This window comes from Anopheles merus, chromosome X, assembly GCF_017562075.2.
Source record: "Anopheles merus strain MAF chromosome X, AmerM5.1, whole genome shotgun sequence".
Taxonomy (NCBI): Eukaryota; Metazoa; Arthropoda; class Insecta; order Diptera; family Culicidae; genus Anopheles; species Anopheles merus.
In genome coordinates, this window is record NC_054081.1 from 24,992,838 (window position 1) to 25,020,165 (window position 27,328).

The 27,328-nt window shown below is 41.4% G+C and overlaps 1 protein-coding gene across 1 annotated transcript; it reads left to right on the top strand.

Moving 5' to 3' along the window:
• Positions 1-23,280: 23,280 nt before the first annotated feature.
• Positions 23,281-23,820, top strand: LOC121597219. The gene has a single exon (XM_041922823.1). The coding sequence runs from the start codon at positions 23,281-23,283 to the stop codon at positions 23,818-23,820; it is 540 nt and encodes a 179-aa protein (XP_041778757.1).
• The last annotated feature ends 3,508 nt before the right edge of the window (positions 23,821-27,328 follow it).

A 27,328-nucleotide genomic window follows, 5' to 3' on the forward strand; every position in this document is an offset into this window, starting at 1 on the left:
CGATCATACATCTAGAGAGGTGCTTGGCACCTCAGGAGTGCCTCAAGGCAGCAATTTGGGCCCGCTGCTCTTCATTCTTTATATAAACGATGTAGGGCAATTGCTAGCTAAACACCGTTTTCTTCTGTTTGCCGATGACGTTAAGCTGTTCGCTCCTATCAACGATACCAATGACTGCATCAATCTTCAACATGCCTTCAACCTGTTTAGCATATGGTGCCGTGATAATGCAATGGTGCTATGTATCGAAAAATGTCGTGTTTTGTCTTTTTACCGTTCTCGGTCTTGCACACGATTTAACTACCAGATCGATAACATATCCGTTGAACGCACCGATACATTCCGCGACCTTGGGATCATTCTCGACACACGTTTAACATTTAACGATCATCTAGAGAATATAGTGTCTAGAGGGAACCAACTACTGGGTTGGATTATTCGATCAACGCAAGGTTTCCGTACTCCTATGGCCATAAAAACCATCTACTGTGCCTACGATCGATCTGTGTTAGAATATGGCAGTATTGTTAGTGACCCCTGTACCGAACAATGGAGTAATCGAATCGAGGCCATCCAAAGAAAAGCGACAAGATATGCTGTAAGACTCTTACCATGGCGACAGGGCGATGTGTTACCGTCATACCATTCCCGGTGTCTGCTTTTAGGGATTCAGTCGTTGAAAAAGCGCCGTGAGATAGCTAAATGCCTTTTTATATCAGGACTACTTAACCACCACATTGATGCTCCTACTCTATTAGCTACGATAGAATTTAACGCGCCATCTAGGAATCTACGTACACGTCAATTCATATCCGTCCCTCGTTATAGAACTCGGTTTTGGCCAGTCTGATCCTATGTCAGCTATGTGCCGAACTTTCATAAATAACTTTGATTTATTTGATTTCAACATGCCACAGAATGTTTTTAGAGATAGACTCAGGACACAACTTACGTAATAATTTTATTTTCAAAATACATTTTCTATTCTTGTGCACCTGTTCTCCCCGATCGATTTATGTACCTTACATAGTCTATAAGCACTAATTTAAGTACATTCATGTAGGATCTTCAAGATCCCGATGGATTAATCAATAAACATATGAACATATAAACATATAAACAGTGCGCAGATCTTCGAAAGAGGTTGGCCCTCTGCGATAGCAAAGGAGCAGCCGCAGAGAGTAACGTTCCATGAGCAGCATAGAACAGGAGACCATTCTGCCGATTACAGTTTTTTGCTGTCGCCGAACAGTGCGGCGAATCCACTGTTTCTGGCCCTCTTCGTGCCACGGTAGTCGCTGGCTCGGCTTGGGACGGCAGTACCGAGAATAGATCGGCAGATCGTGATATAGCAGCGTCTTGGCAATGTCATCATTTGCCGCAAGAAGAAAAAATTGGGTCAGCATGGTATGATTGCTCCGGATTAAAATAGTCGCTGTAGATTCACCCGGGTGGAAGTACACGTTCTGTTGATGCTTCAGATGGATGGGCAACGTTATGACGGTGTGCATTTTAGCCTGTAATTCAAATCGCATAATTCGGTAGCAAGATTCCATTGCAGAAATGTAACGTGCATCAACGTGTACCTGTATTTCATCACCCATTTCTAATGCTGCATTCAATCGATCGTGGCCTTTATAAATGTACTTATACAGGTATTTAACGCTGCTGATCGACGTACACACCTCCACGTTGATGTGGCAGTTGTATTTATGACTTAGCCATGGATTGTACGGTACAACGGTTGCCCAGTTCAACTCGTTGTATATTCACAGTACGCCCATTGTTTCATCGACAATACTGTGGAAACCGATTTTCCGTGCTTCGTGTCCGGTCGCAAAAAGGTTTGGGGAATCCTTTAGTGCATTTGCCGTCCTTTATGCATGGTGCTGCAGGATTGGCAGTTCCACACCTGCATCATGCAGGTCTGCACTGTTTAGTAGAGCTGCGGACACGTAACTGGATCTGGAAGCTCGGCGGACACAAACTTATCATAGTCCTCAGGAGTTTGCGGTTTATCTTCTTCAGCCAAAATCAGCAGCAAGTGCGCATGAGGTAAACCACGTTTTTGGAATTCAATGACGTGTATGCGCGCCACCTCAACGCCGAGAGCTCCCATCGTAAGATCATGCAAAAGTGCTTTTAGCTTTAGCCTAAATACACGGGCGGTAATATCGGGCCGATCAGGTGCCCGTTGACCCGGTAGAAGATTTTCTGTTATTTCGGGCCATTTAAGATTGCATGTGATGGTAATAAATAAGTCCGGCTGTCGCACAATCGCCATTGCATCCTGATACTGCGCCTGCATGTATCGATTGCTACCGACGAATGATGGTCCCAGTATTACGCGCGTACCGGTGCGTGACAGATTAGGTTCGGTCGTTTCATTTGGAACATTAGGAACTGATGGTACATCGGGAGCTGCCGGACCTTCGGCAGGCAAATGGGAAATGGCGGCTGCCTGTGCTGGGGTGCCTGCTTTGGAATTCCATAGGTCCACCCAGGTTCAGCGTACGGGTGCAATAGTGGGAATTGCATCGCACCATACTGCTGGTGGCTTTCGAATATTGCTTGCAAGCGTCCTGTGGTACGACACTGCAACACAATATCAAGTGTATGCTCGCTCCCTGTATTACATACGAAAATACCGCCAACCTCATCTGCGGTCGGTTTATTGTACCGGCGTTGATCAATACCGGGCAATCGGGCATGTATATGGAACCGCAGATCATTTCTAAGCGACATTCTTTCAAACGCATGCATTAACCTGTTTGCCAGCGGTCAGTAAGCACGCGCTGTAGAATGGTTACAATGTAGCGGTTAAGATTAGCAGAAGATGCCAATCGCGTGTTTAGCATCTCTTCGTACTGCATGTCTGACGCTGGATCAAAAAAGTAGAGCTAACATAACTGCGTGAATGTCCCGGCAGCGTTGCGAGGGCACCAATTCGATGACAAAGTGCACCCTGTATTCGGTAGTTGTAGATACCACCGCGAGCCACTTGTTCGTCCTGTCGCACTGGGTCTTTAACGGTCGCACCAACGGAGGTGAAGACAAACGCATTGTTATACTTTCGAATATCTCGCATAAATTCCGTTGAATCGAACAGCCGACGTAATTAGGTTGGTGGTTCTGCAAACGGTGCCAACGCAACTTGCCCGCTGTTGCAGCATACTGTTGGCGGTTCTCCAGGCCATTTGGGTGCGCCACAAAAGGTACAGGGCTGCGGTATGGTAAACTTATGTACCTCTGGATGGTTATACTGCTCGTGATAGCTGTGTGCTGCTCTCAGAATTTGGGACCTTTTTTGAAGGATATATTGTCGCTGTCGATTTGCTTCATGTTCCCGAAGCTGGCGCACATACGCTTGCTGATTTGCTGGTCATAGTATGGATTGTGCTGAGGAAGATGATACATCTTGTACTTGGCTCTGTGCCAAATCATATGGGGCGATTGTTGGTAGGTTATTCAACAATGCTAGAGCTGCTGAAATTTAATTAAAACAGAGAGCAGAACAATTTATAAGCGCCACGACGTTACATCTTAAACATAGTAGATAATACCTGGCATTGATAATCCCACCAGTGTTGTTATTGACGGTTGTGGTCCGTCCAACACTACAACAACAGGAACAGCTGAGACATCCGGGACATACTCGACTCCTGCTGTTGCTCCAGAAGAGGTAGAAACAGTCTGGGCCATGCGTTTTCGGGCCCTATACAGTGCCTGTCGTTTTCTTTTGTGTCTTGCTTTCCTTTCGTCAGATGTCTCTTCTAAAGGAGTTAAATATCGAGCATTATCTGAAGTGCTGGAGCTGCTGAAAATAAATTAAAAGCAGAGAACAAAACAGTAGAGAAGTGTTACGATGTTAACAATTAAATATAGTAGGTAATACCTGATATTGATAATCCCACCAGTGGTGTTGTTGACGGTTGTGGCCCGTTCACCACTGCAGCAACCGGGATTTGCTCGACTGCTGTTGTAGCTCCAGATGAGGTACATTCAGCATGGAACATGCGATTTTGTTCTTGTCGTTTTCTTTCGAGCCTTGCTTTTCTTTCGTCAGGTGTCTCTTCCGGAGGAGTTAAATATCGAGCATTGTCAGACAGAGCTGGACCTGCTGAAATTGAATTCAAAGCAGAGAGCAAATCATTTAAGAAGTGGCACGATATTAACAGTTAAATATAGTAGATAATACCTGTCATGGTCTCTCGGTTCAATATGAAGGATGAAATAGCAGTATCAGAATGCGATTTGGTAATTTGTGCAACCATCGCTGGAATTGATGAAGCTGATGAGAACATTAACTTTTTGAGTTGAAGGGCAATGAAATTATTCGTTTTGCTAAAATGATTTACCTGGTATACTTTCCATTGGGAGCCTGCCGTTTTCTACACTTTCGTAGCTCATTGCGTAAGGAACACTGGAACGCCGAAATACAGGTTGTTGAGAACGCGACAATCCAGATTTTTTATATTTCCTTCTAACCATAAAATAGACTAAAATACGATAGTTTAAAAGTACTCGAGAACAGACCTACCATCAAGGACACAAACATAATGTTATCCTAAACCCTTTAAGTAGGGCCATCTGGTTTTTGACTTGCATTTTTTAGCAGTCCATTACTTCAATTCATTTCGAACCTATAACGGTTAACTTAGGATTACAGCATGCATGTGTGTCAAGCTAGACCAATTCCTTAGAAGCGTAGAAAATTTCTACATCCATTTTTCTCACGGCCGTAAAATTGTTAAACCTAAATCACTCAAACGTAGATGCGTTAATAACATTAACCAGATCATGAATTCGAAAGTAATAACTTCAAGTATTTGTCAATGATGCAATACATCCGGAACATGCACCACAGAATTCAAGTGTTAGGTACAGTCACGCCAAAAAGGGAAAACCACAACGCCTGCAATCAATGCAACAATTTGTTCTCACCAGAGAAAGCAATAAAAAAGGGATCACATTTCCTTCAGGATAATGCTTGACATAAAACAGAACCAGAAAACCTCTCACAAGAATGCGTAGGCGTGGCGAAAAGGGAACAGGCAAGCGACACGAACATATGCGTAAAAGAAGATAAAATAACCTTTCCACAATAGAAGAATAGTATATAAGAATTCATTTGATTCTGAATAAACACTTGCTATTTAGATCTAAAAGAGAAAAGATCTGTGTGTCAGTGTCGGAAGTTCTTTTTTCCTCGTCTTTAAAGGTGGTACTGCCAGCGCGTTGGCAACGGACTCGATCTATCGTCTGATCGAGCCAAAAAAGGTTTTGTAAACGCCTCGAAGTTTTACACAGGTGCACAGCAATGTTAAAAGATAGGAAAGCTGAAACTCACTTATTTGGTACTGAAAAGCTATAAAAGTCTCCTAATCCTTAATGTATTATCAGCCTCAACTTAATTATGCAAAACGTAACTGAAGTATATTTCAAATGAAACTTCTTAAATGTGCAGGAGGCCATCTTCAAAAGGCCTACTGCTTTGGGGGAAAACCCGTGTTGCTATGGCGTATCCGAGAAGCAACGATGGAAATAAGGCCTGCTAAGTCCGCTAAATGGAAATACTGGCGTTAAACAATGAATGTACTATGTCGGTGCGTGTGTGTGTGTGTGCGTGCGTGTGTGCGTGCGTGCGTGTGTGCGTGCGTGCCTGCGTGCGTGCGTGCGTGCGTGTGTTTGTGGGGGTGTGTGTGTGTGTGTGTGTGTGTGTGTGTGTGTGTGTGTGTGTGTGGGGTGTGTGTGTGTGTGTGTGTGTGTGTGTGTGTGTGTGTGTGTGTGTGTGTGTGTGTGTGTGTGTGTGTGTGTGGTGTGTGTGTGTGTGTGTGGTGTGTGTGTGTGTGTGTGTGTGTGTGTGTGTGTGTGTGTGTGTGTGTGTGTGTGTGGGTGTGTGTGTGTGTGTGGGTGTGTGTGTGTTAAAAAACACCGGATACTTACGGAAGCTAGAAAAAACTAATTTTCGGATAGTTTTATTAAATAGCCTATAATGAGGTTGGTTTCTTTTGATAAGATCTTTGATTTTTATTTATGAATATGAAATTCTAACTACATGATGAGAGGATTCTGCTGAGGTTTTTTTTTTGTAAATTTTGTTCATCGATATGAGTGTAGAGCCTTCTACTCCGTACTTTTTATTCTATCTTCCGACGACACTACTCCCAAACCTTACTCTACGAAGCTCTAATCTATTCTGCCACTTTGATCTCTTATCTCCTTGCATCATCTCGATCTCTTATCTCCTTGTCTTCCCACGCATCTCGATCCTCTCACGCATTTCGATCCTCTCACGCATTTCGCCTCTCACACAATGCTTAGGCTACGTTGCATCAATCCTGCCACTTGGATCTCTTATCTCCCTGCATCCTCTCGACCTGGTCTTCTCACGCATCTCGATCCTCTCACGCATTTCGCCTCTCACACAATGCTTAGGCTACGTCTGCACGAGTAACGCGACCGAGGTCGCTACATCTCATCACACTTTTTTTTTTTTTTTAGATCTTTTACTTGCGAGCCTAATGCTTTGTGTTGTCCTTGACTACGTTCTTCTTTTCGGGATCAAGTAGGAAAACTGATGTACAATAGGCTTCCCTCAGCTAGCCGCTCGCGGCCCAAAATGATCCATTACCCTTTTTTCCACTTTCCTGCAAAACGCACCCGAATCTTTTTCTTGTGTTCGTGCGCCCCCTTAACAAGCTTCCTCGTGGGTATTTATCCTTTCGTACATGTATACGATCTTCGCATCTATACATGTGTACTACAGACTTTCCTTGCTCCGCTCCTCACAAGTGTACGCGCCATTTCGATCTGCATGATGTGTCGTTACCGCGTACTTTCAGCAATCACCAGGAGACGGATCTCAACGATCTTCACGATCAGCATCAGTTGGTGTAAATGATGTTAGCAGGTGGGGGTAAATATCTCTGTCAGCTTATCATCTTTCTGTTCAGCTTATCGATCATCTTTCGGTCCGGTCGGACACGCTCTTCCTTCCTTCCACAGACGAATTCGGTAGGTCACCCGACAGATCTTCAAGTGACGGGTGGTATAATTCGTTCACGTATACGTTACTGCACTGCAAAATGTGTCGAGATTCTTTGTAGTTAAAACTTTATAAAGCTAGAGTATATTCTTTATAGTAAAAGAGTTTTTTTTTTTTTGTTGGAGTTGGTCTCCTGATTCTTTTTTTTTTTTTTTTACGTTACGTTATAAGAGTTTTTTTTTTTATGTTTTTGTATGGATACAGTATAATAGATTGGATTTACCCGCAAGTGTTTGTTTCGTTTTTCTTATTTACTCTCTTCTACTATTAGTGTGTCCATACATAAACATTTACAAACATTCAATTACCTACTAACCTTAGCTTATCCTACCTCATCCTACTTACTTTAATTTTTTGTTTACATTTTTAATTTCTATCCCTATTCTCTAATCGTAATACTTTTTTACCCTGTTATTATGTACCTTCTCTAACCTTCTTCCATTCCTAGCCACACATGTCTGTTCAGTCGGTATCTCTACTACCTCGTAGGGGCCCCTCCAAATGTTTTGCAATTTCTGTCCGGCTCCAGTTGCGTTATTTCTGATCAATACTAATTCACCCCACATAGGTTGCCAGTCGTTTGTGCCTCGATCGTATATGACTTTTCGTTTTTCTTTTGATTTTTTCAAATTATCTATTGCTAAGGTGTGTATTTTTATAAACCTGTCACGTAATTCCTCACAATACTCATCATAGCCCCGTTTAGTTTCTACTTTATAGATTGATGTTGGCAATCTTGCTTTTCTGCCATACAATAATTCGAATGGCGTAAACCCTGTAGATGTGTTCATTGTTGTATTAAATTCAAAGGTGAAATATGGGAGCCATTCATCCCACGTTTGTGGTTTTCCCTGTACATATTGGCGAAGATAGGTTTTCAATTCTCTGTTAGATCTCTCCACTAGATTAGCCTGTGGATGGTACGCGCTAGTATTAATTTTTTTTATTTTAAGGAATTTACACATATTTTTCATTACCTCACTCATGAAATTAGTTCCCTGATCGGTTACTATCTCTTTTGGCGTGCCATGTACGCATATGACCCTCTCTATCAAACTTTTTGCAACTGTCTTTGCTTCTTGATTAGGTAGCGGAACAACGAGTAAGTATCTTGTTAGGTCGTCTTGCATGACCAATCCATATTTGTTGCCTGATTCTGATTCCGGCAGAATAACTATGTCAATATACAATTTTTCTAAAGGTGTTGTTGACGTTGTAGTGATTTGCATAGGGATTCTATTGTATCGACATATCTTATTAATTTGACATGATTTGCAACTTCTAACGTATCTTTCAATGTCTTTGTACATGTTCTTCCAATAAAACATTTCTCTTATTCTTTTCTTCATTCTTCTAACTCCTACGTGTCCTCCTAAAGGAGCATCGTGAAATTCCTTCAGCAACGTTTCAACCTCACTCTCATCAACCTCTATTCTTTCAGCATCTGGTTGAAAATGTTTGTACTTGGATTTATCTACGCGATTAGATTTAATTTTTCGCTCCATCCTTTGCTCCATCTGCTCTGTCATTTTATCATCGATTTCAATTCCTAGTAAGTTGTCCCAATGGTTATCCTCCTGTTCCTCTGAAATATCAGACTTTTTTTCCAATTCGTTATTTATTTGCTCTCGTATTATTTTTTTCGTTTGTTGTCTAATGACAATTGCTACTGCATCCTTTTTCGATTCTAGGAGATCCTTCTCATTTTCATGTGGTAATCGTGATAGAAAATCAGCCACTATATTTTCTTTTCCTTTTTTGTACCTGATTTCACATTCTATTCCTTGTAATCGTAGTCTAAGTCTTGTGAGAGTGGAACTGTTTTCATTTAGACTCCATAATGAAACCAATGGTCTGTGATCTGTATAGATTATAAACTTTTGGCCAAAAATATAGTGTTTGAAATAATCCACGGCCCAAACAATCGCCAATAACTCCTTTTCTATCGTATGATACTTCCTTTCTGCCGATCCTAACGATCTACTGGCGTACGCTATGGGTCTTTCCATATTTGTCTCATTAGAAAGCACTGCCCCTATAGCATGCAGGCTAGCATCTGTAGTAATAACAAATCTATCTCTGTAGTTCGGCCGAACGAGAAGCGGTTCTGACATGAGACAGCGCTTTAGTTGCTCAAATGCATTTTCGCAATCTTTGGTCCAACTAAAAACAGTATCCTTTCTTAACAATTCATTCAATGGTTTTCTGATCTCCGCAATATTTTCTACGAATTTGGCATAAAAGTTTATAGTGCCCAGAAAAGATCGTAACTCTCTAATATTTCCAGGATGTTTCATTTGTTCAATCGCTTTCACATTCTCCCTAGTGGGTTTTACCCCTTCTTTGTTTATGACATGACCTAAAAACTCCAACTCATTTTTCAGGATTTTACACTTTTTTGTTTCTACCTTTAAATTATGACCGACAAGTGCCTCCAATACTTTGGCCAGATTCTCATTGTGTTCTTCAATTGTATCACCCGCAACGATAATGTCGTCTAAATATACTAATGCTTTGAAATTACCGAGCTCATATATCACGGTATTCATTAGTTTTTGGGATGTAGAGGGGCTATTCTTCAAACCCATTGGCATCCGTGTGAACTCAAAATGACCTTTGAAAAAATGGTCGAAAAAGCCGTTTTTGTGGCATCTCTAGGATGAATCGGTACCTGATAGAACCCAGATTTTAGGTCTAATGTGGAAAAATATTGACTGTTTCCTAAACTATCAAGTATGTCTGTTATTAAAGGAATCGGATAAATAAAAGGTTTTGTGATTGTGTTAAGCGACCTGAAGTCCACTACTATCCTATATCTCATAGTTCCATTTTCATCTTTCTTTTTCGGGACGCATAAAACGGGCGCATTCCATGGACTCTTGCTTGGTTTTATGATATTATGTTTGAGCATCTCCTCAATTTCATCATTAATCTGTGACTTGGTAGCCTCAGGAAATCTGTATTGCCGTTTGTATATCGGAACATTGGTGGTTGTCTCTATTTCATGCATAGCAGATGTTGTGAAAGTCAATGAGTCACCATTAATAAAAAATGCCCTACTATTTTGCTTTAATATTTCTTCCACTTTGATCTTAGCATTCCCTGCCAGATGGCTTAGTTCTATCATTGTGAGCAATTCTTCTTGCCTTAAACGTTCTTGCTTATGTGCAATATTTCTAGCTTCCATTATGTCGAAGTCCTTTATATCCTCGAGCTTTTCTGATAATTTTAACTCTTCATCCACTTCGTCGCGATCATCAAAACATTCTTCATCTTCTTCGATTTGATATTCATTGATTTCATCCATTTCTTTCCCTTTTAGAACGATATACTTTAAATCTTCCCCGATTATCTTCACGTGTCTTCTAAGAAATTCTCCACCTAGTACTGATCCAAATATTAAGTCATTAACAACTTGAAATTTAATTGGGAATTTTAATTCTTGAACTACGACGAACGTTTCAAACGAGCCGATAGTTTCCATAGGCATGTTATCCACTCCAATAATTACTATTCGGTCATTGAAATTAATTTTTACCGCACCTAATCTTTTAACCTCCTCCAACTTCATTAAATTTATCACTGATCCCGTATCCACCAAAAATTTTGAATCTATTAAGTTTTCCGTTAAAGGCAATTCTATATGTGGAAGATTATTTTCAAATATTATTTCAAGAAACAACCCATTAATTTGCGATACATCGTTGCGATTTTTCGTATATGTACTGTATGTTGCGTGAATATGGGGGTCCCAAGAAGAACCCCCCGTATTTAGTTTTTTTGAAACTGGTTGTCTTGCTCAGTCCGGTAGTTAAAATTTTGCTGCCATGGTTTTCTCGGTGTACTGTTTCTAAAATGATTTAAATTAGTGTTACTGAATTTATTGTAATTTGAATTAGAAAAATTGAGTTGTTGATATATATGATAATCAGGAACAGTGTTACCTTGAGAACCGTTATGGTCATTATCATTATTATTGTTAAAATTGGATTGATGTGTTTTAATACTATCGTTATTATTATTGTTATTTGTATTAAAATTTCTAGAGCTATTTCCAATACTACTGTTAAAATTATTACTATTATTTCTATAACTATGACTAGATTGTGTAAAACTACTGTTTGGCTGCCCACCGCTTGCGGAAGTACCGATACTACCGAGCGTTATGTTACCTCCATTTTGCGTTCCTATCGACCGATTCAGTCTTCCTTCTATTTTTCTAATGGTCTCTGCCTCCTTACACTCTTCTTCTAACTCATCCAACAAGCTTTCGAATGTTATATGCTTCTTGCTTCTTGCGACTGTCTTTAGTTCGGGGTTATTCAACCCGGCAATGAAATGGATCCTAAGATTTTTTATTGCGTATGAATCTTCTTTACATAATCCCGTCAGTTCCTCTATCAAGTCTTTCAATTTTAGAGCCCTATTCCTATAGGATAAGTACGATTCCGATTGATTTTGTGCTAATGTTTCAACTTTTTCGAAAACTTCTTCTAAGCTTATTCTCTCACCGAATTCTTTTATAAGATTTACACGTAGGGCATCCCATGTGCTTGCAAAAACGCGTTTGAAGCTTGCTGCTGCTGGACCTTTTAATTTAGTGAGCACAACTTGAATAAGGGGCTCATCTGAATCCTCATCAGATAGAAGTTGAGCAAACGAATCGCATTGGAACAAAAAACTATCCAATTCCTCCGCTACTCCCTTGAATTCTGGTATATATTTGATAGCGTCCTTCATTGAAAACTCGGTCGCCATTTTCTTTGACCCAGATGGGTTATCCCAGGCTTTCTGAATTTCGACGCTTTGGTTAAAAAATCCGCTTTTAGAACTTTCAGATGAGTTCTGTACTCTTCGTTTCCTGACACTGCGGTTTCTGTTGAGTTTAGACTGTCGCGAAATCGTGGAATGTCTAACAGACTATTATGGGCTTTTTTTACTTTAATTTCACGCCCTCTTAACATAAGGATCCGTTCGCACATTTGTGATAATAACTTTTTCAAAAAATTACTAATAATTTAATTAATCTACTATAAATAAATAATTTAAAAAATATATATAAATAAATAAATAAATAAATAAAGTAAGTAAGACGCCTAGCAAACACTAATTCTTTTTTTTTTTTACACTGTATTCACTATTACACGCATACACGAGCAATACGGTCAGGCCATTATCTATGAACTAAAGCGAATCACACTCATACACCCACACAACTACACCATAATTTAACGACTTCACGTTTTATACGGACATTTACTTACCGACCTAAATACCGTTCTAGGCACAAACATAAATTTAATAAATAAACTTAAATAACATTGAAACTGAAACTTTTTTACCACAATTACGCACAAAAACTAATTTTTTTAACACCAGCCAGAAATGGCGTCCCAACGCAACCTTTTTTTTCCGCTGTCACCACATGTAGAGCCTTCTACTCCGTACTTTATATTCTATCTTCCGACGACACTACTCCCAAACCTTACTCTACGAAGCTCTAATCTATTCTGCCACTTTGATCTCTTATCTCCTTGCATCATCTCGATCTCTTATCTCCTTGTCTTCCCACGCATCTCGATCCTCTCACGCATTTCGATCCTCTCACGCATTTCGCCTCTCACACAATGCTTAGGCTACGTTGCATCAATCCTGCCACTTGGATCTCTTATCTCCCTGCATCCTCTCGACCTGGTCTTCTCACGCATCTCGATCCTCTCACGCATTTCGCCTCTCACACAATGCTTAGGCTACGTCTGCACGAGTAACGCGACCGAGGTCGCTACATGAGGAAGCAAGAAATCAGAGCAACCAATGATGAGAAACATACCGTCGCCGTAACAGCGTCTCCGTAACACCGTCTCCGTGACAGCGTCACCGTAACGGCGTCTCCGTAACACCGCCCGCTGTGCAAAGCGACGGAAGAAATCAAGGCGTTCGGAGAATTTTATAATGCCTTCCTTTTCTCTCCAACGGCAAATTGTCAAGCAGCCAGTCGAGCTACCCGTCCCTGGCTCCGCCTCATTCCCCTCGCCTGAGCGCGCTGTCGAAGGTTTGGATGTGTTGGTGCGTCAGACGGCCAATCGCAGTCAGCCCTCGTCCGTGCTTTTTCCCACCATAGCGCTATCTCTTTCTCGCATCTGCTCAATGCTCGCGAGCTGTTATGGCACCGTGTTAAAAAAGCCGTTAACAAACATTACGACGATGAAGTTGCATTTTCACAAATCAAACCAAAACAGCGCAATAAGTTCAATTGCTGCAATGTAAAAATGACTACGGAATCGCTAGCTCACGCTGGAGAGTTTGCTGTGCAACGCGCAGAACCCTAATGCGCATTAACACGTTGAGTCCGAAACTGATTTTCATCAACATTCTGTTCCGCCGGCATCTAGAACGCAAGCTGATTGTGAAACCGGTATATTGGAAAGTTCACTGGCAGTCCCTGGGGCCTGCCATCGAACTCAACGTGTTAAGCATTAAGCATTTGTTACACTAAGTTTTTTTGCTTTCGTATGGTGTAGATTACACAGATATGCTGAGCCGTCTGCGCAAGGGTGTGACTGTGCGTGTGTGTGCAAAACTGTCGCCGAATGTATGCTCTTCCGGAATGTTATGATCCATCGGAAAGGAAGGTGTTCATGAAAAGCGGAAAGACGAATTGAGACCCCTGTAAATGGTAACTGATGACCGGGGGGAGGGGGTACTGGCACATAGCTGTTGGGAGATTTAACAGTATACTTAAATTCCCGGCGGGGTGCGGGATGGGGGGTGTGGCCATCGGACCCCTATGATCATCGGTCACAGGCTCTAAAACTATTGCCGGCATGGAGGGGGTGGGGAGGGGGGTGCAAATGGTTCTCCAGTCACGGGGCCCCAACGACCATCTTTCCGGCGGCCCTTGTCGCAAATACTCTGTCCACTTGTAGACATACGGCATACTACGGCATAGACTAGAGATTTTCGGCGACCGCCTAGTCCGCCTACCGTTACATCCACCGCTGGTTCATGACGGTGTTTTTTTTATTGTGGAGGTGCATCCTTCCCCCTGCCTGCAGCGTATGCATCAGGCAGAAGACAGTATGGCAGTGTGCAAATTGCCCGCTGGATAGGCACCGCCATCATTCCGCACATCTTAACAGCATGCCCGTCTTGGGTTCTAACCGCGTATGAGCCGTCCGCCGTAGCAAGGGCTGACTATCCGGCTACGTCAAGAATAATCATAAGAAAAATAACTTTGAAGCGCCATCGGTACCGGGGAAGAGTTTGTCTTGACTTTGTTGCTGCCAGGTCTGTCGCCGTGGCGCGACAAATGCACGGAATGCACTTGACCAAAACATGAACCTACCGAGCCTTACCCATTCCAAGACAGTGCCGGCCGCACGGCGTCATGATACCGACTCCAAGCCAACAAGCCGCCATATTCTGGACGGACAGGTGCAGCACCATACGCGCACCGTAATAAACAAATCCAGAATCCTCTTTTGTATGGATTCAATTCAAAATGTTGTTTCCATTTGCGTCCGATAGCTGAATTGGAAAGAAATATTCTACAAATCACATGCACGTTTGCTTCGATCGTGTATCTTTTTAATACCCCCAACATCAGAGCCGGTCGCAAAGATGGTGGTGCCAATCCAATGGTTGTGTTTTCTCTAAGGTAGCGAAATCGAAAATGCATGGACTTTGTAGCCGCAGTGGATGAAAATGTACGCATCAGAATCAAACAGTTTTGGGGTTTCCACACGCACGCACACACACAAACACGCACGCATGCACACACGCGAGCACGCACCCTCCAAAAAACTCTCCCCCCCCCCTCCTGCACGAACCAGAACGACTACCTTATCGGTAGAACGGCTGGTTCAGCTATCTTGTAGCGCATCCTCATTCAAAGCGCCGGGCGGGGTGGGGAATCGCGGCATGATAGAGTGTACGGTCACTTTCCCCGCGCTGTGTGTGTGTGTGTGTGTGTGTGTGTGTGTGTGTGTGTGTGTGTGTGTGTGTGTGTGTGTGTGTGTGTGTGTGGTGTGTGTGTGTGTGTGTGTGTGTGTGTGTGTGTGTGTGTGGTGTGTGTGTGTGTGTGTGTGTGTGTGTGTGTGTGTGTGTGTGTGTGTTGTGTGTGTGTGTGTGTGTGTGTGTGTGTGTGTGTGTGTGTGTGTGTGTGTGTGTGTGTGTGTGTGTGTGTGTGTGTGTCGAGACCCGAAAACTGGAGACAGATTTCGGCACATTGAAAAAATAAAATTTATTGCCACTATACACTGTGTTAAATGATGCTTAGAAGGTCGTTGAAGCATCTAACATGCTCAAATAAAAAAAAATAGATTAGTATTAGACGTTCTTCTACGCTTCTTTTATATAGGCTTCTTCACCCTCGATTGGCACGGGCATCGAATGGTCTCATCAGCAGCGGCACGAAATGAAATAAACCATCAATACACCGATAACACTTTAAATCCCAATCCAGCTTCTCCCGCATCGTCTCAAGGTCACACACTAATTAATAAATGCTAACACCCACCAATAACAATACACAACCGCTATGCACATACATGAATCAACGCATACACCACAACACCCAATCAGCTGGCGGCGGAAGCCACGGGAAGAAGCGCAAGTAAGGCAAGGCAGGATGAGGGAGGGAGAAGAAGCGGACGAGAAAATGGGCACCTATAATTTTAAATTTTTTGACCGTTTTTTTTGCTCTGCCGCCATAAATTATTTGTCCATTTCGCCAACAGATGGCGCTTACCCTGCGCAGGCCTGCGCAGGAATCGCTGAAGTCCCGCGCGGGAGATCAGCCAAAATCTGCGCTGGCCAGCGCTGGCTTTGGTACATTTCCTGCACAGGAAACTGCTCGAATTAGCGCAGCGGGACTATATCGTCTCTCAGTGCAAAGAGAGCTCAAAACCCTCAAGCGAGTGCCGTAATATTCTCGCATTGGTAAATTAGAACATGTTAATTAAAGATACAGCGAATTGCCACTGCGCTAAGCGTTTCTACAAAAAAAAAATGTATACGCAATAGTTTACTAACTTAAATTAGGTTATCCGACAACTCAATAACATCAAAAACTGTTATTCAATAATAATAAATGATAGTTATTTTAAAATGAACTGGTCCTATTATTTTAGCGCATGATTTTTGGGTTATTTTTACATTTCTTTTCATAACTTTTTTGTTTCTTAACTTTTTACCAAACTTTAAAAATATTCTTAAAGTAAACATTCTAATAGTGCTTTCATGAAAGTTTGGTAAAGATTGATTCACTTTAAGTCATGAGATATGATAAGTGAATAATAAATTGATAAATGGTCCTATTGATTTGTCCGACACTGTACTATGTATGTACACTGTACTATGCTAGAAAATATTATTTCCCAAACATGAAAACTAAAATTACTAAATTTATTAACATTTGCAAAATATGTCAAAAAGCTAAATATGAAAGACGCCCATATAAACAAAAATTCCAAATTACTACCACTACTAAAAAACCTTTGGAAATCGTTATATATATGGGTTAATATATGGCAAACATTAAAAGATCAGAAAATATTTCTAAATTTTAAAGAAGAAATTTCACAATATGTTTCATGCATAGTTACAGCAATAGATAAAAAAATATTTCTTGTAGTAAAAATACCGATAGTAGAGCGAAAAGATTATGACCTTTAACGAATAGAAACTCTAAACGTAAACAACACCCGAGTAGAGACGGATGTAGAATTTGTAGCCAAGCATAAAAACACCATTTTCAATGTTAACGAAGAGTGCACGATTTGCAACAACCCACAACCGCTAAATGACGAGTGTATCTCAAATATCATCAGAAATCATCCATCTAAATGTACCACCACCACGAGCTCCGACCATACGATAATACGAGAAATGAAACCAGGAGTCATTCTAATCGATACCACCCTTGGCGTGTCAGTCATTGATTCATGTTCAAACAGCCAAATAAAAATAATAAATTGAAACCGGCAGCAAAACAGAAATAATCCTAAACAAGCCAAGTATACAAGATCTACACACAATGCATATGAGTAACACACATCAACTCCACAATAACACTCCGCTTACGCACGCATACAATTGCAGGTGAGATATTAATTGTTGTTCTAACAGGCTTTCTTATAACTGCATTTTGCATCTACAAACACAAAACCAAACATGCAGAGAAGAAAATGTCTACCGAAGCTATTCACAACATTATCCTCCTACAAACGTCGATAAGTCGATCGAGGACGCTCGACGTTTAACGAGGGAGGAGGTATGTAGGGGAAGTCGGGGTTGGTTCGACACTGCGGGTAAGTTCGACACCTTACCGTTTTTGTGTTTATAGAACTTTTTGAAGACAAAAAACTTATACATATTATTTATGTCAACTGTTTCGAATATTTGAGTCACATTTCACCGATCAGAAACCTGTCAATTGTCAAAAAACAACAAAATAAACACATAGTGGTTCTGATTGACAGCCGATGTAAGTTTTTACTTCTGGGACTTAAGGAATTGTGGCGTTATTTCAACAAAATTATAGTTTCCGTGTTAATAGTATTGTTTTATAAATACTATTGATTAGTTCTGTATCACAGGGCGTAATTTTTATATTAAACTATATAGTATAAAATGTCACTAAAACTTGTACGGCCAATGGGGGTAAATTCGACACCCCACTTGCTAGTAGTGTAATGCTTGTTTGTAGCATGTTAACTTTTTTATATCGTAATTTGAAAGTGCCTGTATTTTATACAGATGTCCCTTAACGATGTACGACAAACGTAATAATCAAGCTGAACAAACACGCAATTAAAAATACCGTAGAAGCTGTAAATTTCAAGATGTCAACAAACCTAGGAAGTTATAATTATGAAATTTAGCTATTATTCTCTCACAGAACGTTTGCCAAACTCGGACTCAAAACATGTACTTTGTATATGGTTTAGGCTTATGAAAATTAATATTGTTATGGCTTTGACCGTATTTTAGGCTGACTTTAGGCCGGGTAGGCTTAACTGAAGAAAAAAATAGTCGCTGGTTTGGAATCACATTGGCCGATGTTCGACTTTTGGCTTTCGAGTTGGCAGAGAAAAATAAAATTGAACACTTTTAGACTTTATAAAGAAAAGAAAATAGATTACTGGAAGATAGCTGCCAGGTTGATTTTTAAAGGGATCTTTACCAATCATTCCGTAAACCAGATGCTATCGCCGCAGCTTCTTCTATATGGAGTCTGGTCCGATGCTATTTGTAATGAAATTTTTGTTCTTGCTTGTAACTTAATGTTTTCCGTATATTTCAATAATGTTTTGTGTTAATTTTTCATAAAATTGGTACGAAATACTTTGTTGAACTTCAATGAAAACTACAGGCCATCAGAGTTTGTTATTTTAAAAGCTAAAACCAAAGTGTCGAAATCACCCCCAAGGTGTCGATTTTACCCCATCATGGTGTCGAACTTACCCGCACTGCAGGCGTGACGCAACAAAAAACACACTTTTTATTTTTTTCTAAATGTTATCAAAATCAATCCAGGAACCGTAGTTTCTCGTAAGATGGTACATAATACACCAATAAAGCTTTTTCGATGTCTACTAGTAAGTTTACATTGGCAAAAGTATTGCAATCAGAGGAAAACCTTAAGGTGTCGAAACTACCCCCAGTTCCCCTACACATGCGCTACGCGCTATGATACAGGTGCTGAGTAAGAAAACGGTCGCAAGCGAGCCATTGATGTTACTCCACGCGCGGAGTCAGGTTCCGACGGGAACTCCACTGGAAGGAGGTTCCCACGACAAGGTGTGGTGTCGTATGTTCAGACTGACCAAGGCAACATGATCATCATAAACGTGGATGACAACGTGACCGGCAAACCTGGCAGCATCGAAAACACCAGCCTAGCTAAATAGCACCGAATCCAGAAGTTAGCTTTAGTTTGAGTTTCTTCTTCTTCTTCTTTGGCGTAACAACCGCTGTCGGTCAAGGCCTGCATGTACCCACTAGTGAAGTGAGCTTGGCTTTCAGTAACTTTTTTTTATTACCATAGCAGGATAGTCAGTCCTACGTATGGGGGCACGGTCTATTCGGGACTTGAACCCATTACGGGCATGTTGTTAAGTCGTACGAGTTGACGACTGTACCACCAGACCGGCCCAAAGTAGTCTTAGTTTAGCAGTTCGCAAATAAAGATCCCCAGTAATATTTTTTAAAACTTACTCCGGGCAATCGTAAACATAATTGCAATTATCGTTCACATGGTGTTTTAATTCCGCATCATTGTTTATGAGAACTTGTTCTAAATGATCTATCTTTATTGGATGTATGATTCTTATATTTCCTGTTTTGACTTGTGCTTAACCTTATTGGAATTACTGCTAAGGGGTTGTTAGTTATATCATGTATTCCTATATTAGCATAAACAACTGTAAATGACACGCAACTGGCAAGTCTGAAAAGAGAAAAAAAAGGAAAGGAGAAAATGTTAAATGTTAGTAAATTTTTTGTTAGTTGGTTTTCCTAAGGTTAACTTTGTGTACCTTTCTGTTATTAGAAGGGATTATATAAGTTGAATGATTTTCTTTAATTTTTATGGGATAGTACCTACACTCTCTTTTGTTAATTGTTTTATTTTTTTCATATGCAATGCTTCCTGGTTCATATGTCTGATATTCCTGATCGACTATTGTTTCTTCTTTTTCTTTGAAAAGTTGAGTGATTTTCCTATCTTTTTCTTCGCGTATTTTTTATCTTTCTGCAAACGAATGGTCATTTGAAAATTCTCCAATATAAATGTTTCTCGGTGTATCTTGAATGAAACTATGTATAGAGTTGTTGTATTTGTAAGCGGCTTGTTGTACAAGGCAAGTGATACTCATATCTGGATTAAGAGATTTAATGCATCTGGCTATTCATCGTATAGTTTAATGACATCTTTCTACTAGACCATTTGTTTCTGACCTATTGACCGGAGTTTTAAATATTTTCACACCTAAGTTCAGCATTGATTGTTCTACAACATTTGATACAAAAGAAGGCTCATTATCAATTACTATTTCTGCTGGAAGATTCCAGTCATATAAAAGCTGTAACAATACATTTTTAATATCGGCAATTGATATTGATTTTATAGGTCTGAGTTTTAAGTATTTAGGCAATTTTTCCAAGGATGTAATAAAAAGATTATTTTCACTATAGCCAAAAATATCTATTGTAATGTGATCGAACGTACGCGGGGGACGTCGAGCACTATGTTTGCGGAAAGTCAGTTTTTACTGACATGAGACGAGGTGGAGCGAACTGTTCAAGCGGACTGATTGAACCCGGCATTTGATCGTCCAGGCGATCATGGAAACCCCGAAGGGATTTCCCTTACCGAAACTCGAAATAATTTGGGTGGGCGAAGATTTTTAGGAAGTGTAACGTCCTCTCTTGGCAGTCCGAACGAATCAGATGTACCGTGACCGGTATTGGTTTTATTTATCGATAAAATATATTGGATCGGTGCAATTTCTTACAAATTAGGTCGCTGTTTTGTTTTGTGGCAATTACTTGTTTTTGTATTGTATGGGATGTGTCTGGGAGGGTGTGAGGAGATTTGGTCGCAGCGAGCTTAATCTGCAGTTTTAATATATTGCACGAGAAGGTTTCAAATGGGTATCTTCGTCACCGCGCTTGTACGTTGCTATGTGTTCTCGGTGACGGTTGCTTTTGCTTATGTTGCCTGTTTCGGTTGTTTTTGCATGGACTGTGAGGCCTGAACTCCTCGGGTTTGTTGCCCTGGTCTGATTTGCTGAATGTATATAAATGTGTTACAATAGTGTGATTTGTTACCATGTGTCTATAGCTGATAGTGTGTATTATAATAAGTTCTGTATAGCATATATGCTACACTATGTGAACTATTTCTCCTTGGTAGGTAGGTATTGGGATTTTCTATCATATTTCTATAATTTTTATGGTTTTCTATCATATTTTTCTAGTTTGCAAATTTCACAATTTTGAATGAAGTTTTGAATGGATTTACGCATTCCAAGAAAATAATATTTCTTTATAAAATGTATAGAATTTTCTTTAACATTTCGATGTGCAAATTTATGTATTTCTTTAATTTTTTCTAATTGTTTCCAAATTACTTTGGAAGTCATAAATTATATAAGTTATGAAAACACTTTTTTAAAATTGTCCAAAAACCAAAAGGCATACGCATAAATTCGTATTTGTCATTGTTAATTGAAAACGCAGTTTTTTCTATGTCTCTTTCATGCATTGGAATTTGATGAAATCCTGAAGCTAAGTCTAATGTAGTGAAATATTTATTTGAACCTAAATTGGCCAAAACGTAGTATCTGGAAAATGGTATCTATCACTTATGGTTTTTGAATTTAATTTTCTATAATCTATGACAAGTCTATTTTTTTTTTTTTGTTAGAAGCATCAAGTTTTTTAGGGACAATCCATACAGGTGAATTGTATGGAGATCGAGATGGTCGTATAATTCCATCGTTTAAAAGTTTGTTTATCTGGGAATGCACTTCCGATTTTAGTGCTTGTGGATATGGGTATGTTTTACTGTAAACTGGTGATTGATCGGTAGTTCTTATTTCAGCTTTAACCTTTGTTGCAAAAGGTAGTTTTTTATCGGGAGGCTGAAATATATCTTGAAAATCGTGGAGCATATTTCTTAAATCATTTTTTCTTGAGTTTGTAAATGTTCACCGCGAATATTTATTTGATTAACTTCTTGAAGCTTGTATAGCAATAATGCAATAGTATATTTTCCATTTACTATTAATGTGTCTTGTACTGTATTTATCCATGAATCATTTTCCTTTCATGAATCACAAATAAAATAGCATCAAACGATTTCAGTTGTTCAAGATGAAAAAAAATCCATCATCTTGACTGAGTATGGTTTAAGTAATCTAGTTTGTGAATATTTGGTTATTTTGACGTCTCCTGCTACAGTTGAGATAAAAAATGGTTTATGTAAGTCGTGAGAAATTTTTGCATATTTTGGATGTATATAGTTTTTGTTAGATCCTGTGTCTACTAAGATTCGTAATGGTTCTTTTGCATTACCATAGTAAAGGAAATATGATAATGTGGAACTCATTCTAAAAAAATCAATTCGGCTTCTTCTCCATTTTCGGATATTTCTGTTCCATCTTGTCTGTTAATGCATGCCAAGTATCGATCATGGGCGGAGAGCACATCATTGTCACATTCTTCTAATGTTTTTGCTATTTCTTCTTTATATTCTACTTGCTCGTTCTCAGTGTTTGTTTCTATATTGAATACTCTTGTTCTTTTAAATGGTGGTTTATATGTTCCTGAAATATTGGGACAATTACCGTAATTTACCTGTGTTTGAAATTCTATGTATTTATTATATTTGAATTATATTTTATTATGGCATGAATTATGGGATTATGGTAACGGGATTAGGAACAGACAACACTTGAAGGCTAACATATAAACAAGAAACTAGATAAGGATTAGATGAACTACGTAATGAATTATAGCATGTACAAATGAACTCAAACGGACAAGTGAATAAACATTAGCAAAGAGAAAGTTCAATCGCCTACACGTTATTTTTCATATTCCCCAAAATATCACAATTTTCTTCTCATTTCACACCCGGTGTAATTTTGTACATTTGGTCCTTCGAACCTGATCGTTAAAGGGAGCACTCCGTGCAGTGAAAATTTGTGTACGGACTCTACGTGGCCTTAATTTTGGGAAAACGGCACTCCATGACCGTTGGTGTGAACCAAAGTGTGGACTTATTCATTTGCTATCCGTTGTGTTGCGCAAAGCACAACGTGGGTGTGCTGTGATTCTTGTTTCGTTTTTTCCGTATTGATAAAAAAATTCGTGCGTGCGTATTCTAGTTCGTGAGAAAAGTGACGACGACCGTTGGAACCATTGCGAAAACCGCTATCCTTATTAGCAACCATTAGCGCATCAAGCTCGCGCCAATCGTGATCGTCGTTGCGTACAACTTTCGTGCAAGCTGTGCAAAGTCAGTGAACTTTCGCGCCAATTTAAAAAAAATGACGAAGAAGTTGAAATCGGTTCAACTATAAAGACATCAAGCGGTCGAATTGGTGAAAAGTATAGAACAGTTTACGACCGGCTACATCGAGGAAAATGCCAGTGAAATACCAGTGTGTTTGGAACAACTAGAAAGGTATTATGAGGTCTTCCTACATGCAAATGCGAAAGTGATGGAACTCGATGAGGAGGCCACAGATGCGAGTTTAAGTGAGCGGTGTGATATGGATACACGGTATCGTCGCGTTAAGGGCTTTCTTCTACGAAAGCAACCACCTCCTACGGCCGCGCAAAATATGTCGAATGAGTCGATGCTATTAGCGAGCTCGACACTCAATAGTTCGGGACGATCAGGTGCAGTGAATTTGCGGCTTCCAAACATCGAATTGCCTACGTTCGATGGCGATTCCACCAAGTGGTTAACGTTCCACGACCGATTTGTGGCGATGATCCACAGTGCCAGTGAGATACCGAATATAATGAAGCTGCAGTATCTGCTGTCCTCCTTGAAGGGCGAGGTTGGTTTGCTTTTCGAGCACACCACGTTGACAGCAGACAATTGCGAGGTGACGTGGGCTGCCTTGCTGAAGCGGTACGACAATCCGCGTACGCTGATCCGGGAGTACTATCGGAAGATTCATCACCTGCCGGCAGTGAGCTGTGACAACGTGAACGATTTGGCGCTGCTCGTCGATGAATTCACGCGGCGATGAACGGTCTGAAGAAGCTCGACGAACCGGTGGACACCTGGGCCACGCCACTCGCCAACCTGCTTCTGATGAAATTGGATTCGTCGACCATACCATGGCATGGGAGAACCACTCAGCGCAACATAAAAAAGATAAGTACAAGGAATTAGTAGACTTTCTACAAAATCGTGTACGAATACTAAAATCATCGCGCGAGTTTTCCAATAACGGTGACGGCAGTTTGAGAATGGTGACCGGCAACCGAAGGGTATCCGACCATAGGCCGAGAATTGTGGGCAATGCTGCAACTGCAAGGAGAGCTTCACCGAATGTTTCAGCTCAACAGTGTGTTTTGGGTTGTGCAGAGCTTCATAGTCTGCGCAACTGTCCAGCATTCTTGCGAAAGGACGCACAGCAACGCCGTGAAGTAGCCACCCGTGAGCGACTGTGTTGGAACTGCCTCAATCGCAGTCATCATGTGAGGGATTGTCGTTCCGCGTTTAAATGCACTACGTGCAACGCACGCCATCACTCCCTGCTACACGTAACGCCAATTGTTATAATGGCTGCACAGTCGGATGATGAATTGGTTCTGTTGGAAACAGTCCAACTACAACTGGTTGATGATCATGGCAATACACATACAGCACGAGCACTATTAGATTAAGGACCGATGTGCAACTTTATCTCCGAATCTATGGCCCATCGACTGTTGACATCGCTTTCCAAAGTAACCATTGCTGTATTGGGTATAGGGCAAATCAAACAGCACGTGAAGGGTTCCATCACAGCGACCGTCCGATCGCCATTGCCATGGACTTCCATTCGTCAATGGAATTTCTAGTGCTCAAGACTCCGTCAGCTGAAATTCCAACAATTCCTTTAAATATTGCTAAATGGAACATCCCGAACCTACAGTTGGCAGACTCGTCTTTCCACGTTCCGGGAAAGGTCGATGTTGTGATCGGTGGAAACACGTTCTAGGAACTGCACACAGGAAGGAAACAGTCATTGGGTAACGGAAGGGCATGGCTCATAGAAACTGCGTTTGGATGGGCGGTCTCGGGAAATACTTCCCAACTTGCTGGCCCCAATCTACGATTGTGTCACATGGCCGCCAAGGTGCCATCGAACACTTGCTCCAGCGGTATTGGGAGGCTGAAAGCATTATGGAGGGTCCTGCTTTGTCAGTTGAGGAGGACATGTGTGAAAAACATTACGCAGCTACCACGAGCCGTAATGCACAAGGTCGCTTCATTGTGTCCTTGCCGCGAAGCCCCAAACCAGAAAGAAAGTTGGGTTTGTCAAGAGAGATAGCAGATCTTCGGGTGTAGAACGTCGACTGAAGGCCCTGCCCCTAAATGAAAAAGGAGTATAATAAATTTATGAAAGAGTATGAGTTGTTGGGACACATGGTCAAACTTACGGAACCCGCTGATGACAACAACCCACATTGCTACATTCCTCATCACGCGGTAGTCAAAGACATGAAGGTAGCCAGTACATCAACCAAGGTGCGTGTTGTTTTTTATACACCCTGCAAAACAACATCTGGCTACTCGCTATTGGTCTATTGGACACTCTGCTGATTGGTCCGACAGTGCAGGATGATCTGCTTACAATCATTCTACTTACTTACTTATCCGGCACTACAACCGCTTTGCGGTCTTGGCCTGCCTCAGGAGTGTCCGAAACCGCTCACGGTCTCGCGCCTTCGTCTGCCAGTCCGTTATCCCGGCCTTAATGGCGGACGCCTCCACGCCATCTTGCCACCTCAATTTGGGCCTACCACGCCTCCTCTGTCTTTGTGGACGGCCTAAAAAGACTTTACGGGCTGGGTCGTCCGTTTCCATGCGTATAACATGGCCAGCCCACCGGAGCCTGGCGAGCTTTATACGCTGTACGACAGTGAGGTCGCCGTACATCTCGTATAGCTCGTCATTATAGCGGCTCCTCCATTGTCCTTCCACACATACGGGGCCAAGTATCCTTCTGAGCATCTTCCTCTCGAACGCGGCTAAGAGGGTTTCGTCAGATTTGGACAGTGTCCATGTCTCAGAGGCGTATGTATAGAGGCGTACAATCATTCTACGCTTTCGAAAACACGATGTCGCAATAGTGGCAGACGCAGAGAAAATGTACTGGCAGATTCTACATTGTGAAAACGATCGAAATCTATTGCGCATACGTTACCGTGAATGTCCCTCCGATTCCATTTCGACGTATGAGTTGCAAACGGTGACCTACGGTACCGCAACAGCACCATTTATAGCCACTCGAACGCTGTAGCAAATTGCATACGACCACAAACAACAATCCCCTTTGGCAGTCGACCCAGTGCTACATGACTTTTATGTGGATGATTTGTTGACTGGAGCAAATGATGTAGTAGAGACCGTTGGAATGCGAACGCAAATTTCGCAAATGCTTGAATCGGCAGGTTTCCTCTTGAAGAAGTGGGCATCTAACGTCTCCGAAGCGCTTGAAGGAGTTCCGAGCGACGATCTAACAATCAAACCACTTCTAGACTGGTAAGAAGATCAAGCGATTTCAACATTGGGCTTGGTTTGGGAACCATCTAACGAAATGCTTCGGTTCAGAGTCGACCTTCCACCACCCGCTCAAGAGCTTACGCGAAGTTTGGTCCTGTCTTACACGGCCAGAATCTTCGATCCCCTAGGCCTACTAGAGCCAACGGTAATACTTGCCAAAATGTTTTTGCAGCGATTATGGGGGTTGAAGCAAGACGGTAAAACGCTAAATTGGGTTCGAGCACTACCAATTGACCAGCAAGAGGAATGGAGAAAGCTGCACAATACACTGTAATCGCTACGCGAATTACGAGTGCCTCGGTTTGTTTTACAATCCGGCACAGAAGACCTGCAGCTACATGTATTCGCTGATGCTTCACAAGGAGCATATGGAGCATGTTGCTATGTACGAGCAGTATCCGCAAGAGGCATCCAGGTCAGATTACTAGCTGCCAAGTCCAAGGTGGTAGCGTTAACAAACACAAACTCAATTGCCCGGTTGGAGCTGTGTGCAGCACGGCTAGCAGTACATCTTTTTCAGAAGGTGGTTTCTGCATTTAAGGTGTCAGCTGCGGCTATCTGTTGGGCAAATTCGATGACGGTAATGCACTGGCTGAACTTATCACCGCGTCGCTGGAAACCATTTGTGGCCAACAGGTTGGCACAAATACAGGAAGAAACGCGTATCTCCAGTTGGCGCCATGTTCCTGGAGTCGATAACCCGGCGGATGACATCTCGCGCGGGCTGAGTCCAGAAGAATTGCTGCAATGTAAACGTTGGTGGCATGGGCCGAGTTGGTTGTCCTACGGACAAGAGAAGTGGCCCCGTGATCAACCGGCGATGAAGGAAAGCGAGGCTGACATCGAAGAGCGACTGGCAGTCTCACAATTTGTCACTACATCTACGATGTGTGATTTTAGCAACATGCTGTTCGCCAGATACTCTAGGTATGGCAAGTTAAGGAGAGTCGTGGTTTTTTGCTTGCGGTTTATCGCAACGC